The sequence below is a fragment of the Podarcis vaucheri genome (genome assembly GCF_965113315.1).
Source record: "Podarcis vaucheri genome assembly, chromosome: 7".
NCBI lineage: Eukaryota > Metazoa > Chordata > Lepidosauria > Squamata > Lacertidae > Podarcis > Podarcis vaucheri.
The window spans coordinates 9569638-9583060 of record NC_138765.1 but is presented as its reverse complement, the minus strand read 5'-3'; the positions used below and the strand labels follow the sequence as shown (position 1 = coordinate 9583060).

At 50.5% G+C, this 13423-nt stretch overlaps 1 protein-coding gene and 2 long non-coding RNA genes across 3 annotated transcripts in view; 1 reads left to right on the top strand and 2 right to left on the bottom strand.

The window, feature by feature from the left end:
• STRN4 (striatin 4) overlaps positions 1-10397 on the top strand; it is a gene marked incomplete at its 5' end in the record, with an annotated part of 24387 nt that extends 13990 nt beyond the window's left edge. Inside the window, 8 exons of the mRNA XM_082231044.1 lie at positions 744-791; positions 975-1096; positions 2297-2467; positions 4230-4370; positions 6265-6363; positions 6577-6663; positions 8522-8711; positions 8822-10397. Of these exons, the coding sequence (XP_082087170.1) occupies positions 744-791; positions 975-1096; positions 2297-2467; positions 4230-4370; positions 6265-6363; positions 6577-6663; positions 8522-8691 (838 nt within the window). The 3' untranslated portion in view covers positions 8692-8711; positions 8822-10397. The remainder of the gene's footprint in view (positions 1-743; positions 792-974; positions 1097-2296; positions 2468-4229; positions 4371-6264; positions 6364-6576; positions 6664-8521; positions 8712-8821) is intronic.
• The window catches only part of LOC309537026, a 163954-nt gene that overhangs the window by 21751 nt on the left and 128780 nt on the right, over positions 1-13423 (bottom strand). The gene's annotated exons all lie outside the window — the stretch shown is intronic.
• On the bottom strand, positions 10223-13423 carry LOC309537006. Its single transcript, XR_014221740.1, has 2 exons — positions 10434-13423; positions 10223-10403 (listed from the first exon to the last, which is right to left on the bottom strand). It is a non-coding gene; the product is annotated as an uncharacterized lncRNA (long non-coding RNA).

Here is a 13423-nt window from a genome sequence, read left to right as displayed (position 1 = left end):
CCGGTTACGGAGGAGTAGCAGCAGGGCAGGGTCCTTGCCCTTGCAGGCTTCCTGTAGTCATCTGGTTGGTGACTGGGGGAAATGCTATGCTGGAGGAGGTCGCTCTGTGGTCCGGCCCAGCAGGTCTCTCATTACAGGGAAGAAACTGCTTTAGGCATTTCTGTGTGCCAGATGGATGCCTGTTTTTTTGTCTCCGCCTGCCATGGCTCCCAGTCAAGGAATGCTGTAGGGCTGTGGAGAGTTGTACAGTCTTTTAACCCTCCCATTTCCCAGAGTTCTTGTGGGGATAGGGGAGAGATGGGATCCACAAAGTGGTTTAAACTTGTAGCGTCCCTGTGGGAGAGATGCCCCCAGGAGATGATTCGTGCATTGCAAGCGGTTGGACTAGATCGCCCCCGGGGGGGTCCCTTCCAACTCCCTCCAAATCTGTTACCATTATTATTAATAAAATTTGTATTCCGCCCTTTATCCATAGACCTCAGGGCAGTTCACAACGTAAAAATACAAAATGCATAATAAAAACAAGAACGAAAAGAAAGCAATAACCCCTAGTGATAGATTCTGTGAAACTGTACAAGGAAAGCATACAAAAATAACCAGTCACAGGAGACGAAAAGAGCTGCGACACAATCAATGGGAGTTGTTGCACGTAAGCTCAGCCTGCAAGTGAGAAAAGCAAAGACGACATGGAGATGTGTAGGCCACCCATCTGACTCTTTTGTCATCCCTCTTTGCTGTTACAGGAATGCAGCGCTCGACGTGGAGCCAGTCTATGCATTCAGGGCACACAGGTGTGTATAGGAGTCGAGCAGGCGCAAGGGGAAGGCATCGATCCCTAGCTAACCTGTCAGCTGCCCTAAAGCAGAACTGCCTGTTGGATTCCCCCTGGTGGGTGTCGGGGGAGCATTAGTGGGTACAGCCCCACCCTCGTTCCTTACGCTCCTTTTCATGCACCTGTTGCTGTTCCCTGCTAGGGGCCCGGTGCTTTCTGTTGCCATGGGCTGCGACAGCGAATATTGCTACAGTGGAGGCGCAGACACAAGGATCCGTTGCTGGAGGATCCCGGAACTTGGCATGGACCCCTACGATGGCTATGGTAGGGACAGGCAAGGGCTGCCCCAACTCTGCTGCATCTTGTCTCCTTGCTTGCATTCTTTGATCCAGGGATGACTGCTGTTTTCAGCACAGTGACATTCCATGGACAGGATTTGGGGGTGTCTCGCCGCACCCAGCAAGTTTAGAATTGGGGACCAGGTTGGGTGGGGTGGCAGTATTGCTAACTGCTGGTTTTTGCAAGGCTGGAGCCTCCACAAACTATTCACTGCCGAGTTGCGACGGTAACTCCCTGCATGTTTTGCGTCTTGGAGGGCAGAGCGTTTGTGGGATCTGGCGTTCTCGTGTGCATGGACCAGGAAGCAAAGCTCATGCTCTTCTCTATCCCTTGCCCTCTGTCAGGGAACTGACATCAGAGCAACAGGAGAAGGAGAGGCTCTCCGATTCTGCAGGGGAAGGTAACAGCACTAGGGGGAGACGCAGCTTGATAGAGGGGGAAGGAAATCAGCGTAACACCAAGGATCCAGGAGAGCCAATGCGAGAAGAGGTGGAAGGGCTCTGGGATTCTTCCTTGAAAGTCAGTGAGGAGAGCACTGGTCCTCCACTACCCACGCCCTCCCTGCGCAAGAGACTTCCGCGCAATGAGAGGCGGAGACGACTGGGTGTCAGACAGCTTTTATGCCGGCAAAGGTTTAAGAAACGCCCACAGACAGATTCTGCTAGCGACTGAGGCAGCCACGCTGAGATGGGTTGTGCAGTCAAGACGGTTTAACCTAGGCAGCCAAGCTTCCAAACGGGAAAGTTTACGCACGAGTAACTCCCAACCACTACACCCTCCATTTGGCCAGAGGGCTAAATCCAATGCACCTATTGTGGTGACGCACGCAGAGAGAGCTTCCCCAGTTGTGGAGCTCCATCCCAGCACAGGGAGGCTCACCTGGCGCCTGCTCTGGCACGGGCATTTAAAGTTTCCAGGCTCTCTCTCTTTTATTTATGTTAACTTGGATGTTTGCTGCATGACGCTCCTGCTTTTGAGCGTCAGGTTCTGTTTGCAGTTCTATTAGCCACCCCTAGAAATACACGTGTCGAAGGGGGAAATATTAAATGCATGAAATAAATAACTTTGTTTGGGCCTTGGCTCTGAAGTATATGTGATGATCTAGGCCATCTGTCCCTGCTGCGCGAAGCTTGAAAGGGAGGCAGGCAGCGCTAGGTTTTGCTTTTGTCCTTGTTCCTGGCCCAGACCCAAGTGTGCTCGGCAACGTCTTGGATGGACACACAGACGCCGTTTGGGGCCTGGCCTTCAGCCCCTCGAAGAACCGCTTGGCTTCGTGCTCTGCAGATGGCACGGTGAGGATATGGGACCCCAGCAGCAGCAACGCCTCCTGCCTCAGCACCTACACTGCAGACAGTGGTGAGCCTCTGCCTCTTTTTGACCACGCTGGGCCCTTGGATCCTGCCGAAGGGCTTCTCATTCGTTCGTGGTGTGAACCTGCTCTGCCTTTCCCTCTCAAGCTCAGACCCCAAAGTCTTGGTGCTGACCTTTAAAGCCCTAAATGGCCTCGGTCCAGTATACCTGAAGGAGTGTCTCCACCTCCATCGTTCAGCCCAAACACGGAGGTCCAGTGCCGAGGGCCTTCTGGCGGTTCCTTTACTGCAAGAAGCCAAGTTACAGGGAACCAGGCAGAGGGCCTTCTCGGTAGTGGCACCCGCCCTGTGGAACGCCCTCCCACCAGATGTCAAAGAGAAAAACAACTACCAGACTTTTAGAAGACGTCTGAAGGCAGCCCTGTTTAGGGAAGCTTTTAATGTTTAATAGGGAGGGACGCGGGTGGCACTGTGGGTTAAACCACAGAGCCTAGGACTTGCTGATCAGAAGGTCAGCGGTTCGAATCCCCACGACGGGGTGAGCTCCTGTTGCTCGGTCCCTGCTCCTGCCAATCTAGCAGTTCGAAAGCACATCAAAGTGTAAGTAGATAAATAGGTACCCCTCTGGCGGCAAGGTAAGCGGCGTTTCCGTGCGCTGCTCTGCTTCGCCAGAAGCGGCTTAGTCCTGCTGGCCACTTGACCCGGAAGCTGTACGCTGGCTCCCTCGGCCAGTAAAGCGAGATGAGCGCCGCAACCCCAGAGTCGGCCACGACTGGACCTAATGGTCAGGGGTCCCTTTACCTTTATTTTAATACAGTGGTGCCTCGCAAGACGAAATTAATCCGTTCCGCGAGTCTCTTCGTCTTGCGGTTTTTTCGTCTTGCGAAGCACGGCTGTTAGCGGCTTAGCGGCTATTAACGGCTTAGCAGCTTTAAGAAAAAGGAAACAAACTCGCAATAACTCGCAAGACGTTTCGTCTTGCGAAGCAAGCCCATAGGGAAATTTGTCTTGCGGAACGACTCAAAAAACGGAAAACTCTTTCGTCTAGCGGGTTTTTCGTCTTGCGAGGCATTCGTCTTGCGGGGCACCGCTGTATTCTGATGGAAGCCGCCCAGAGTGGCTGGAGAAACCCAGCCAGATGGGTGGGGTTATTATTATTATTATTATTATTATTATTATTAGGGCGCTCAATCTCTCGTAGCAGCTAGAAGTTAATAACATCTGGAGCATTGAAAACCTCACATACCCTCAGCAGATAATTCAGGGCTTCTCCAAAAAGGGAGGGAGGGCCTCTTAAGAGGGATAAAGGTGCAGTGGCTCTGAGAAGAGTCAAAACAAAGCTTAGAGATACAGTGGTGCCTCGCAAGACGAAAATAATCCGTTCCGCGAGTCTCTTCGTCTAGCGGTTTTTTCGTCTTGCGAAGCAACCCTATTAGCGGATTAGCGCTATTAGCGGTTTAGCGGCTATTAAAGGCTTAGCGGCTAAAAGGCTATTAGCGGCTTAGCGGCTTAGAAAAAGGGGGGAAGCGAAAAAAATCGCAAGACCATAGGGAAATTCATCTTGCGAAGCGCATCGAAAAACGGAAATCCCTTTTGTCTAGCGGGTTTTTCGTCTTGCGAGGCATTCGTCTTGCGGGGCACCACTGTATATAAATCCTCAAGGTTAGGTGGAGATTCATCAACTCTGTGCAGTATGGCTTGGGCAGAGCAACTTCCAGTTCTCTCCAAATCCTTCCGACTGCTGTGGTCACCCTTGGACCATCGCCAGAACCCAGTTCCCAGATGCTTCTCTCTACCATCTTCTGCAGAGAACGGAATCCCTACCTCCATCACCTTCTCCGGTACCGACCCTGCACACGTCGTGGCAGCCTTCCAGACAGGATGCACAGTTCTCTATGATGTGGAAGCCAACTGCTCTGTCCTGACCCTGGAATCCAGGCCAGCCAGCGGTGAGTTGGGGCTGAGAGTGGGGTGGCGCTAGCAAAAAAAAAGTGTAAACATAACAAAAACAGACAATCAAAAATGTTAACCATAAAGCATGACAACATAAAAGGACAAAATTACAACAACAACAACAACAACAACAACAAGGCACCACAGCTCCAAAGGGATAATAAAGCATTGGCTCATACAAAGATTCCCTTTATAAATAAAAATGATGTAGAAAAATAAAAGTCTTCTCCATCTGTGAGTTTCTGCCATTATTGAGAATAAAATGCAGAGAATACTTCACAAAACACCTACATAAAATACATACCTGGACTTGTTTCGATTAATGTCTGCAGGTGACTTTGTGGATATTTAAGTTATAATTAGAAAAATCTTAATAATTATTCATAAAGGAAACAGTTTATAAGAAGTAAATGAGGAGGCCAGATACAGGATAATGGAAGTCTTTTATTTGGTTGTTGGTATTGTTGTATGTTATGTTTACTGTATGTTATGTTCACGTCTAATGAAGGTGGATTTGTATATGGGGGGGTTTGTGTTGTGTTGTAAATAAAATTCCAATAAAATTAAAAAAAGAAATTAAAAAAAGAAAAAAGAAGAGAATAAAGGTTCTGTTTAGTCTGAAATGAGTCAGACACCTGCCTATATTGGTGGTATTTCTGTTCTCTTGCACAAAGTGGGACATTTCCCAACTCCTAGCGAGTTAGATTGGGTTGCTTAGGACCAGGGGTTATGATGATAAACCAGCAACAGCATTTACAGGTCCCTTGTTTAGAGACTCCCAAGAGTGGGTTTGTTTCTTGCTGGGGTGTAGTTGTGTGTGTGTGTGTGTGTGTGTGTGTGTGTGTGACCATTGGAATACTGTGTACATAATTTCAAGGTAACATTACACTTCATTTCCACTTTATCTCACACGGGGCTCAAACCCACAACCCTGAGATTAAGAAGCTCATGCTCTACCAACTGAGCTCTTGCCGAGGTGTAGTTGTGGACAGGACAGAGGTGGGATAGGCAAGGGGATCTCTGAGGAATCTAGAAAAGGAGAGAGGGGGGAAACCAAAGTGCCTCGACAAAATTCAGAGAAGATAAAATTTTGGAATTGGAACTGTGCTATATGGGGCTTTGGGGTCCAAGAATAGAAAGTGCTGGCAGTGAAATGCACTTGCTGTGAATTTTATTTCTGCTGACAAGTGAAATACATAAAGTGATTGTAGCATTAACTAAGTGAATGAGTTTGGGTTGGTTAAGTTTACAAATGAGCAGAAGCAAAAAAAATTTAGGTGCAATTGTGTGCATAATCTTGGGAACAGCACCCCCTCCTGAGTCATAGAAGGAGGAATACCTCTATTACATTGTACTTTTATTTTTTTAAATTTAGAACTCTGTCCAGTTAATTCTGGGCGCATTTTTGTGTCAAGCCAAAATAAATAAATCATTCATACAATGCAGCTTTGTGCTGGCTTAGGCTGATGGGAATTGTATTCCGAAAACCTCTGGAAGGCCCCAGGTGTGGGAAGGGCTGGTATAATGTTTAGTCTGTTTAAAAACTTGGCAGAAATCTGAAGACAGTGTATCTGAAGAAGTGTGCATGCACACGAAAGCTTATACCAAGAACTAACTTAGTTGGTCTTTAAGGTGCTACAGGAAGGAATTTTTTTATTTTGACTATGGCAGACCAACACGGCTACCCATCTGTAACTTGGCAGAAATAAGTAACATATGGCACCTGGCCCTCACATTCTCTTTCAGGGTCTCCCGAGTGCAAATTCAGCAAAAGTTTGAGGCTGCCTCCTTGGAGAAGTTTCTCCTTTTCCACATCTCTGCTCTTATCCAAGCAAAGATTTACTTGTCCTAGGACTGTCCTTAAACTCTCCTCCCTTCCTCTCTGAACAGGATCCAGTCAGATCAACCAAGTTGTGAGCCACCCAACCCAGCCGATCACTATCACAGCCCATGACGACCGAGGGATCCGCTTCCTGGACAATCGCACAGGTAGGGCTGTTGTTTGGGGGCCAGAATGGATGAGTTGGCAGAAACCTGTAACCTCTGCCTCCTTCGCAGTGATTAGAAGAGCACTTGCTTCTCAAACACAGTTTTAAGTTGGCAGGTTCCCACTGAACACGATTTTCCAAATAACCAAGGAACGGGAGTTGCGTACATGTCTACATTTTGTAACTCAGGGGAAAAATGTTCTCCTCTCTGCAGGGAAAGCTGTGCACTCCATGGTGGCACACCTGGACGCTGTTACCTGTCTCGCTGTAGATCCCAACGGAGTGTTCCTTATATCAGGAAGTAAGTGCTGCCTCCTCCATCTCCATATGTGGTGTTGCTGTTGTTTAGTCGTTTAGTCGTGTCTGACTCTTTGTGACCCCATGGACCAGAGAACGCCAGGCACTCCTGTCTTCCACTGCCTCCCACAATTTGGACAAACTCATGCTGGTAGCTTCGAGAACACTGTCCCACCATCTCGTCCTCTGTCATCCACTTCTCCTTGTGCCCTCCATCTTTCCCAACATCAGGGTCTTTTCCAGGGAGTCTTCTCTTCTCATGAGGTGGCCAAAGTCTTGGAGCCTCAGCTTCAGGATCTGTCCTTCCAGTGAGCACTCAGGGCTGATTTCCTTCAGAATGGATAGGTTTGGTTTTCTTGCAGTCCATGGGACTCTCAAGAGTCTCCTCCAGCACCAGAATTCAAAAGCATCCATTCTTCAGCAATCAGCCTTCTTACTGGGAGCTTTCTCTTATGTGCACAGTAGAACCCCAGTCTGCAAGGTGGGCCCCCCCCCCCCGCCAGTGGCAGAGCAGAATGTCAGGCTCCTCCCTTGAATATACTCAGCTTTATTCTAGACAGTCTTGACCTTGGCATCAGGAACTGGCAGTTGCTGGGTTTTAATCCATCCTTTGTGAAGGGCGTGAGTTGGCCTTCCAATCTCACCCCTTAAAGGTGCAAATTCAGGTCTGTAGATGTCGCGGAGCCAGCCAGTCAGTAAATCACACCATTTTCAATGCTGGGGTTAACATTTTATCAGCAAAACATGATCTTCACAGATTGGACAGACTTTCAGGCCTCATGAGCACAGCAGTTCATGCCCTGTGGGTCTTACTCCATGAAACCAGTTGCTGAAATTCCCCACTTCCCCGCAGCCTATTTGTCCTCCTCCTCAGGGCATCTTTCCAGCAACCGGATACTGTGCCCGCATGCACAGTCTGTCTTTGCTCCTCCTTTTTCATACCTCTTTCTGGGAGTCGGGGAGGGGAGCCTGCCACATCAGGAGGGGGAGACCAGTGTGACTCTTCATCAGCCTGAACTCATCTCTGCCTCTTGGCCTCTACCTCTGATTCTGGACTGCTCTCTGCCACAGACTCTCCCAGCTCACTAAGCCCTGTCACCTCTCCAGCTTCCAACACTTCCTCCTCCCAGTCTTCTCCCTCTGATCACTCATCATCCCACCATCATTCCCCAGGCTCACGAGCCTTCTTCCCCTGGGGATTGCCCAGCCAGCTCCTCCCACCACTCCTCTGTGACCTCCCAGTCCCTGTGGCCCTGGGACTTTGGCAACTGGCCCAGTTTGCGTGCTTGTGGGATGGACGGGCCTTTAGTCCGACACCCTATTTCCTCGCCATAGTGGCTTCGCACCGTCCCCTCCTTCGACAGCTTAGAGGTCTGCCGGTACCTTTGGCAATCTTCACAGAACTTTAGTCTAATGGTTGCCATCAATTTGATTTGAATTAATTTTATAATGAAATGATTTTAGAATGTTGTACTTTTTATTACAGATAGGTAGCCGTGTTGGCCTGCCATAGTCAAAATAAAAAAATTCCTTCCAGTAGCACCTTAAAGACCAACTAAGTTAGTTCTTGGTATGAGCTTTTGTGTGCATGCATCTGAAGAAGTGTGCATGCACACGAAAGCTCATACCAAGAACTAACTTAGCTGGTCTTTAAGGTGCTACTGGAAGGTACTTTTTATTGTTGTTAGCCGCCCTGAGCCTGGCTTCGGCTGGGGAGAGTGGGATATAAATAAAATTTATTATTATTATTATTATTATTATTATTATTATTATTATTATTACTACCCCTTAACTAAGCCTCGTGCGTGCCTGGGCATGTGGGCTTCCTTGCTTAACCCCCCTGGCCCTTCCGCCTCTCCTAGGCCACGACTGCTCCCTCCGGCTGTGGAACCTCGACAACAAGACCTGCACGCAGGAGATCACAGCTCACCGCAAGAAGCACGAAGAGGCCATCCACGATGTGGCCTTCCATCCCAGCAAGGCCCTGATTGCCAGCGCTGGGGCCGATGCCCTTGCCAAGGTCTTTGTATGAAAAGAGGGCGGGGCCTACAGGTAAGGCAGACCCAGGAGGGGGCTGGGCAGGAGGAACCAGCCTTGTGGGGCCCGGCCTTGCACCTCCTTGTCATTTCATAGTGCCTCTCTCTTTCTTTCCCCCCCAACAGGTGCGTCCCCAGGAGCCCCCTCTTTTCTCGTTCCCCTTGTCCATTCTTTCTTTCTCTGGCCCAGCCAGTGGTGCTAACAACTCTTCTCTTCGCCACGGGCCCCTCTTGCCATCCCCACCCAAGCTCAGGACTGACCCCTGCTGGACAGCGGTGGCCGGGGCATTGCAACCGGGGGAAGAGGCAGCTGCTTCCCTGACCTTGGGACTCACCTTCACCAGCACTGAAACAGTTTCCCCGCTCCTTTCAAGGTCGCCTGGTTTTTCTTTCCCAGCTCAGGGAGCGGAAACGTTTTCCCCAGTTTGGGAGCAGAGAGAGAGAGAGCACAGGCCTGGACTGGGATGCTCTGCTGTGTCTGGGAAGGGCTCTGCCTCCTTGCCATCTTGGGCAAGGGTTTTCGAAACCTCCCCTCCTGCCGCCTTGGACCTGCGACTTCAACGTCGGAACTCCTTTGGGGAGAAACAACCTCCTGGTGTGTGAAAAGGACACACAGCAGCGTTCCTGACCAGAGCAAGCCCTGGACCAAGCAACTTTCTCTCTCTCCTGGCCAAGATCCCTCGTCCCAAGCCAAAAGAGGAGCGAGATGCAAGCAGAAGGGCACCCACCCACTACTCTCGCACCAGCCACAAAAGGCTTTCACACTGCTTCGCTAACTGTTAAAGACTTCTTTGGGGGGGGTGCTGCAAATCACGTGCCAGCTGTGTGTGGTTCAGCAGGTTCTCCCCCCATCCCTTGTGCTTCCTTCATTTTCACATTTCCCCTGCCCTTTCCTGACTCCAAACGCACAGGCGATGAGGACTTCTCACCGTTAATGCTCCCCACGTAGGCGGACCCAGCAGAGGAGCAATGGGCCAGGAGGGAGGGCACATGAGGGCCTTCCTTCTCTGCCCCCTGTTGCTTTCAGATACTGTAGACGCGAGGCCACAGGTAAGGGGGGGGGAGAGGCAAAAGGAGACAGAAGGAAAAGACCGCAGGTAAGCAAACAGGGATGCTTGGGCGGGAGTCGTGTCGATTTGGGAAGCCAGCCAGTTGTCGCCCGCAGGCCGGACATGGGCCAATGGGCCAGTAGTTGCTGACGCTCGTTCAGGGAAGAGAAACGTGTCTGCGAATGTGGGAGGAGGGTCGGGGGGGGGATGAAGGAGAGAAAGGGGAGCAGAAGGGTGAGCCATGGGGCGGGGGCTAGTTTCTGGTTAAATTAGGAAGTGGGGGTGGCCAAGGGAGGCCCCCCCACTCTGTGACAACCTGAATCGCCTTGTTTAAGCTGGGCAGGCTTTTTGAGCCTGAGCCTATGGAAGATCTAACATTTGGATTGCTCACACTCTGAGCAAGAGGTGGACAGGTTCTATTAACCACTCAAAGAAGCAGTGCAGTCTATTGGATAACTGGCAGTTCCCCAATTCACCCTTTTTAAAGAAAAAGCCATCAACCCTTAGAAGCCTGTTCGTAGATGCTAGCCCTGGGCGGGGCGGAGCTTTCATCTCAGCAATAAGCCCCACAACACTTGGGCTCTCTCGCTTCCCTATTTCCCAGGCGAGACTGAATCGCAGCCCTTGTTTCCCTGGGGGATAGGGAGCGAACTGGCTTCCTGCAGCCAGAAAAAGCCAGGGCTAAAAACCAACAGGCGCGGCTTTTCTCCCATCACTCTGGTAGGGCATGTAACGCTTGGGCCAGTGTGGCGGAACGGTAATGGGAAGGTTCTGGCTGGTCCTGCACCCAAGTAGACTCCCCGGAAGCGGGTTTCAAAGGCCAGGCAAGAGAGGGGCTTGCTTGTCAGGTGAAGGGGCCAAATCCAGGAAGGGGACCAAACCTTTAGATCCAGGGGCTTGGAGAGCCAGACCCTCCTGCGCCAGTTGGGCTACCTGTGGCCTGCAAGGTGTTGCTAAGCTACGACTCCTCCCTCCTGGCCCTGCTGGCTGGGGCTGATGGGAGTTGGAGCCTCTGGGGCGTCTCAAGTTAACCACCCTGCGTCCGGGGGGGGGCTGCTTCTTTGCTTTTATTTCACTCTTTTTCTTCTTACGTGTGTTGTAACTTGACCCAAGCAGTTGGCAATCCTTACTAAAAAAGAGAAGAAAAAAAACACTAAAAAAAAAAAAGATCCTTACTGAATTTGGGACTCTGTTGCATGGGAGCCTGCTGAGCGATGCCTTCTTTGGGGCAGTGGTTTTGTTTCTTTTATGTTGCCCCCCTCCCTCTCCTAGGAGGTCTCTTTGGGGAAGGGTCTGCTGTGCCCCCCCCCAGCAGCCAGCTGGGGCAGCTCTTAGCACAAATAGGATCGGGGGCGTGGGGTTTGGGGCTCCACGACACTGTTCCTCGCAGACCCTGGCTGCACCTGATCCTACCTTAGCCGGCTCGCTGTTGCAGCCTTTAAACACTACCGAGGGGGCTTAGGCAAGGAGACTGGGCCAAGCTGCAGCCGCTCAGCTACAGTCGGCTCTCCCTGGCATCTCGCAAGGTGGTGACTTCTGGACTCGCCCTCCAGCCTGAATCAGCCAGTCGGAGAGAGCAGGGTTGGTCTCTCTCCTCTTCCGCATGGGTTGCCTCCGCCTTCTGGGCCAGCGAGGCCTTTGGGGTGGCTCTGTCCGCATCTGTGGAGCAGGGTGAGAGGGGGCAAGTCCACGTTGCGCCAGCACCTGCCTGCACGAGCTCAGCAGCAAACGGGGAGTGGCTGTCCTGGAAAGCAGCGGGAGCTCCCGAGCTCCCTTTGGGGCAATTGTATTTTATTTTTTGCAGCTAGGGCTGCGTTGGATATCCCTGTCTAGCACCTTGCATCCTTCCCCACCCCAATTCCCCCTTCCCTTTTTTTTGTACATTCTGTATAGTATTTGAAAAAAACGAAACGAAACCCAAGACATACCCAAAGGGCTGATGCTGAAGTAACCACGATCACGTTATCACTGTGTGATAGTTTCTACGAGCCATGGTCTTCTTTTTTAAAAAACAGTGCGGAGTGTGAGCCTAAAGCAAAGGGGGAGAGGGCGAGGAAGGACGCTGTTTTCCAAAAGACTGGTGCTCTCTCCGAATCTCATGAGCATATTGGGTGGGCTCACGTCCACCCGCCCTGCACCACCGATCACAAGGCACTTCTGAAACTTTGGCCTGTTCCTCTCCCTGCCCCACTGAACCCGTCCCCTTTGTCCCCAAACATATCTGTGTGCTGTATTTATCCAGACTTGAGAGCACTCCTGCCTTTTTAAATGCCGGTTAGCTTTTTATTGTATATTTATTTGAACTCCATCTTCTCTTTTTATTTGTAATTTTTTTTTTGTCCTGTTTAATCACAAGACTGAATTGTATGTGGGACAAAACAAACAAACAAACCTGTCTCGGTGGTAATAATAATAATAATAATAATAATAATAATAAATCATTTGGCATAAATGTGAGTTTCTTGACAAAGTTGAACTAGAACTAGTTGTGGTTTAAAAAACCAGCAACCGTGAAGTTTTATTTATTTTGAGAATCTGCACGCCACCAGCACTCAGGAGAAAACGGCAGACTGGGCTGTGAAGAGCATAAAATCAGTTGAGGAAACGGCATTCATGAAACAAGCATAAAATACAGCACGAATCAGTAGATTCGCTTAATATAGCAACGATCGCTAGATCACTCCTCGGGGAAAGCCTGGGTGAACAGGTGAGTCTTGAAGCTTAAGTGCTGGCGATGTCAGCTCCAGCCTTGTGTTCACTGGGAACGCATTCCAGTGATCGGGTGCCACCACACAAAAGGCCCTGGTCTTGTTGGATGTATGGCAAAAAATGGGAGCATGCCACTGTTAAGGAATGAAATGACTGGGCAGGAGTGGGCAAGTTTAAGACGTTGCCAGAGGTAACTCGGTCCCACATTGGCAGCTGCCCCTCACCCAAATTTGCTATGGGTGGTAGTCTTTCAAGGGTGACTGAGAAGTGTGTGTATGTGTGCTTGCAGCCTCTTTAACGATCACTGACTGCCTCCCGGCATTAAGCGTGGTGGGAAGAGGAAAGTTTCAAAACTGAACTTGCTCTCTGGGGCGCAACATCCTTAACTTTTGAAGAGAAAGGTACTGAGGCCTGTCCCTGCGATCTGCCTTGCAGGGAGACCCTGCTGCTTCATTCTAAACGTGTTGGGGACAGATTGCAGTTGGGCTGCTCCAGGAGCTCAGGGCAGCACTCTGCACGAGCCCCAGGGTGCTTTATAAAAGGAATGAGGGCAAGGGGTGTAGCAGCAGGCCTGGCGCTTAACAGGTGCCTTTGAAGGGGTGCAGTTGTGGAAGCGATGCCTGGGCACAATCCATGGGGGAAATTTTTTCCTTTCTCCTAACTGAGCATCAGGACGCGGGTGGTGCTGTGGGTTAAACCACAGAGCCTAGGACTTGCCGATCAGAAGGTCGGCGGTTCGAATCCCCGTGTCGGGGTGAGCTCCCGTTGCTCGGTCCCTGCTCCTGCCAACTTAGCAGTTCAAAAACACGTCAAAGTGCAAGTAGATAAATAGGTACCGCTCCAGCGGGAAGGTAAAAGGCGTTTCCGTGCGCTGCTCTCGTTCGCCAGAAGTGGCTTAGTCATGCTGGCCACATGACCCGGAAGCTGTACACCGGCTCCCTCGGCCAATAAAGCGAGATAAGCACCGCAA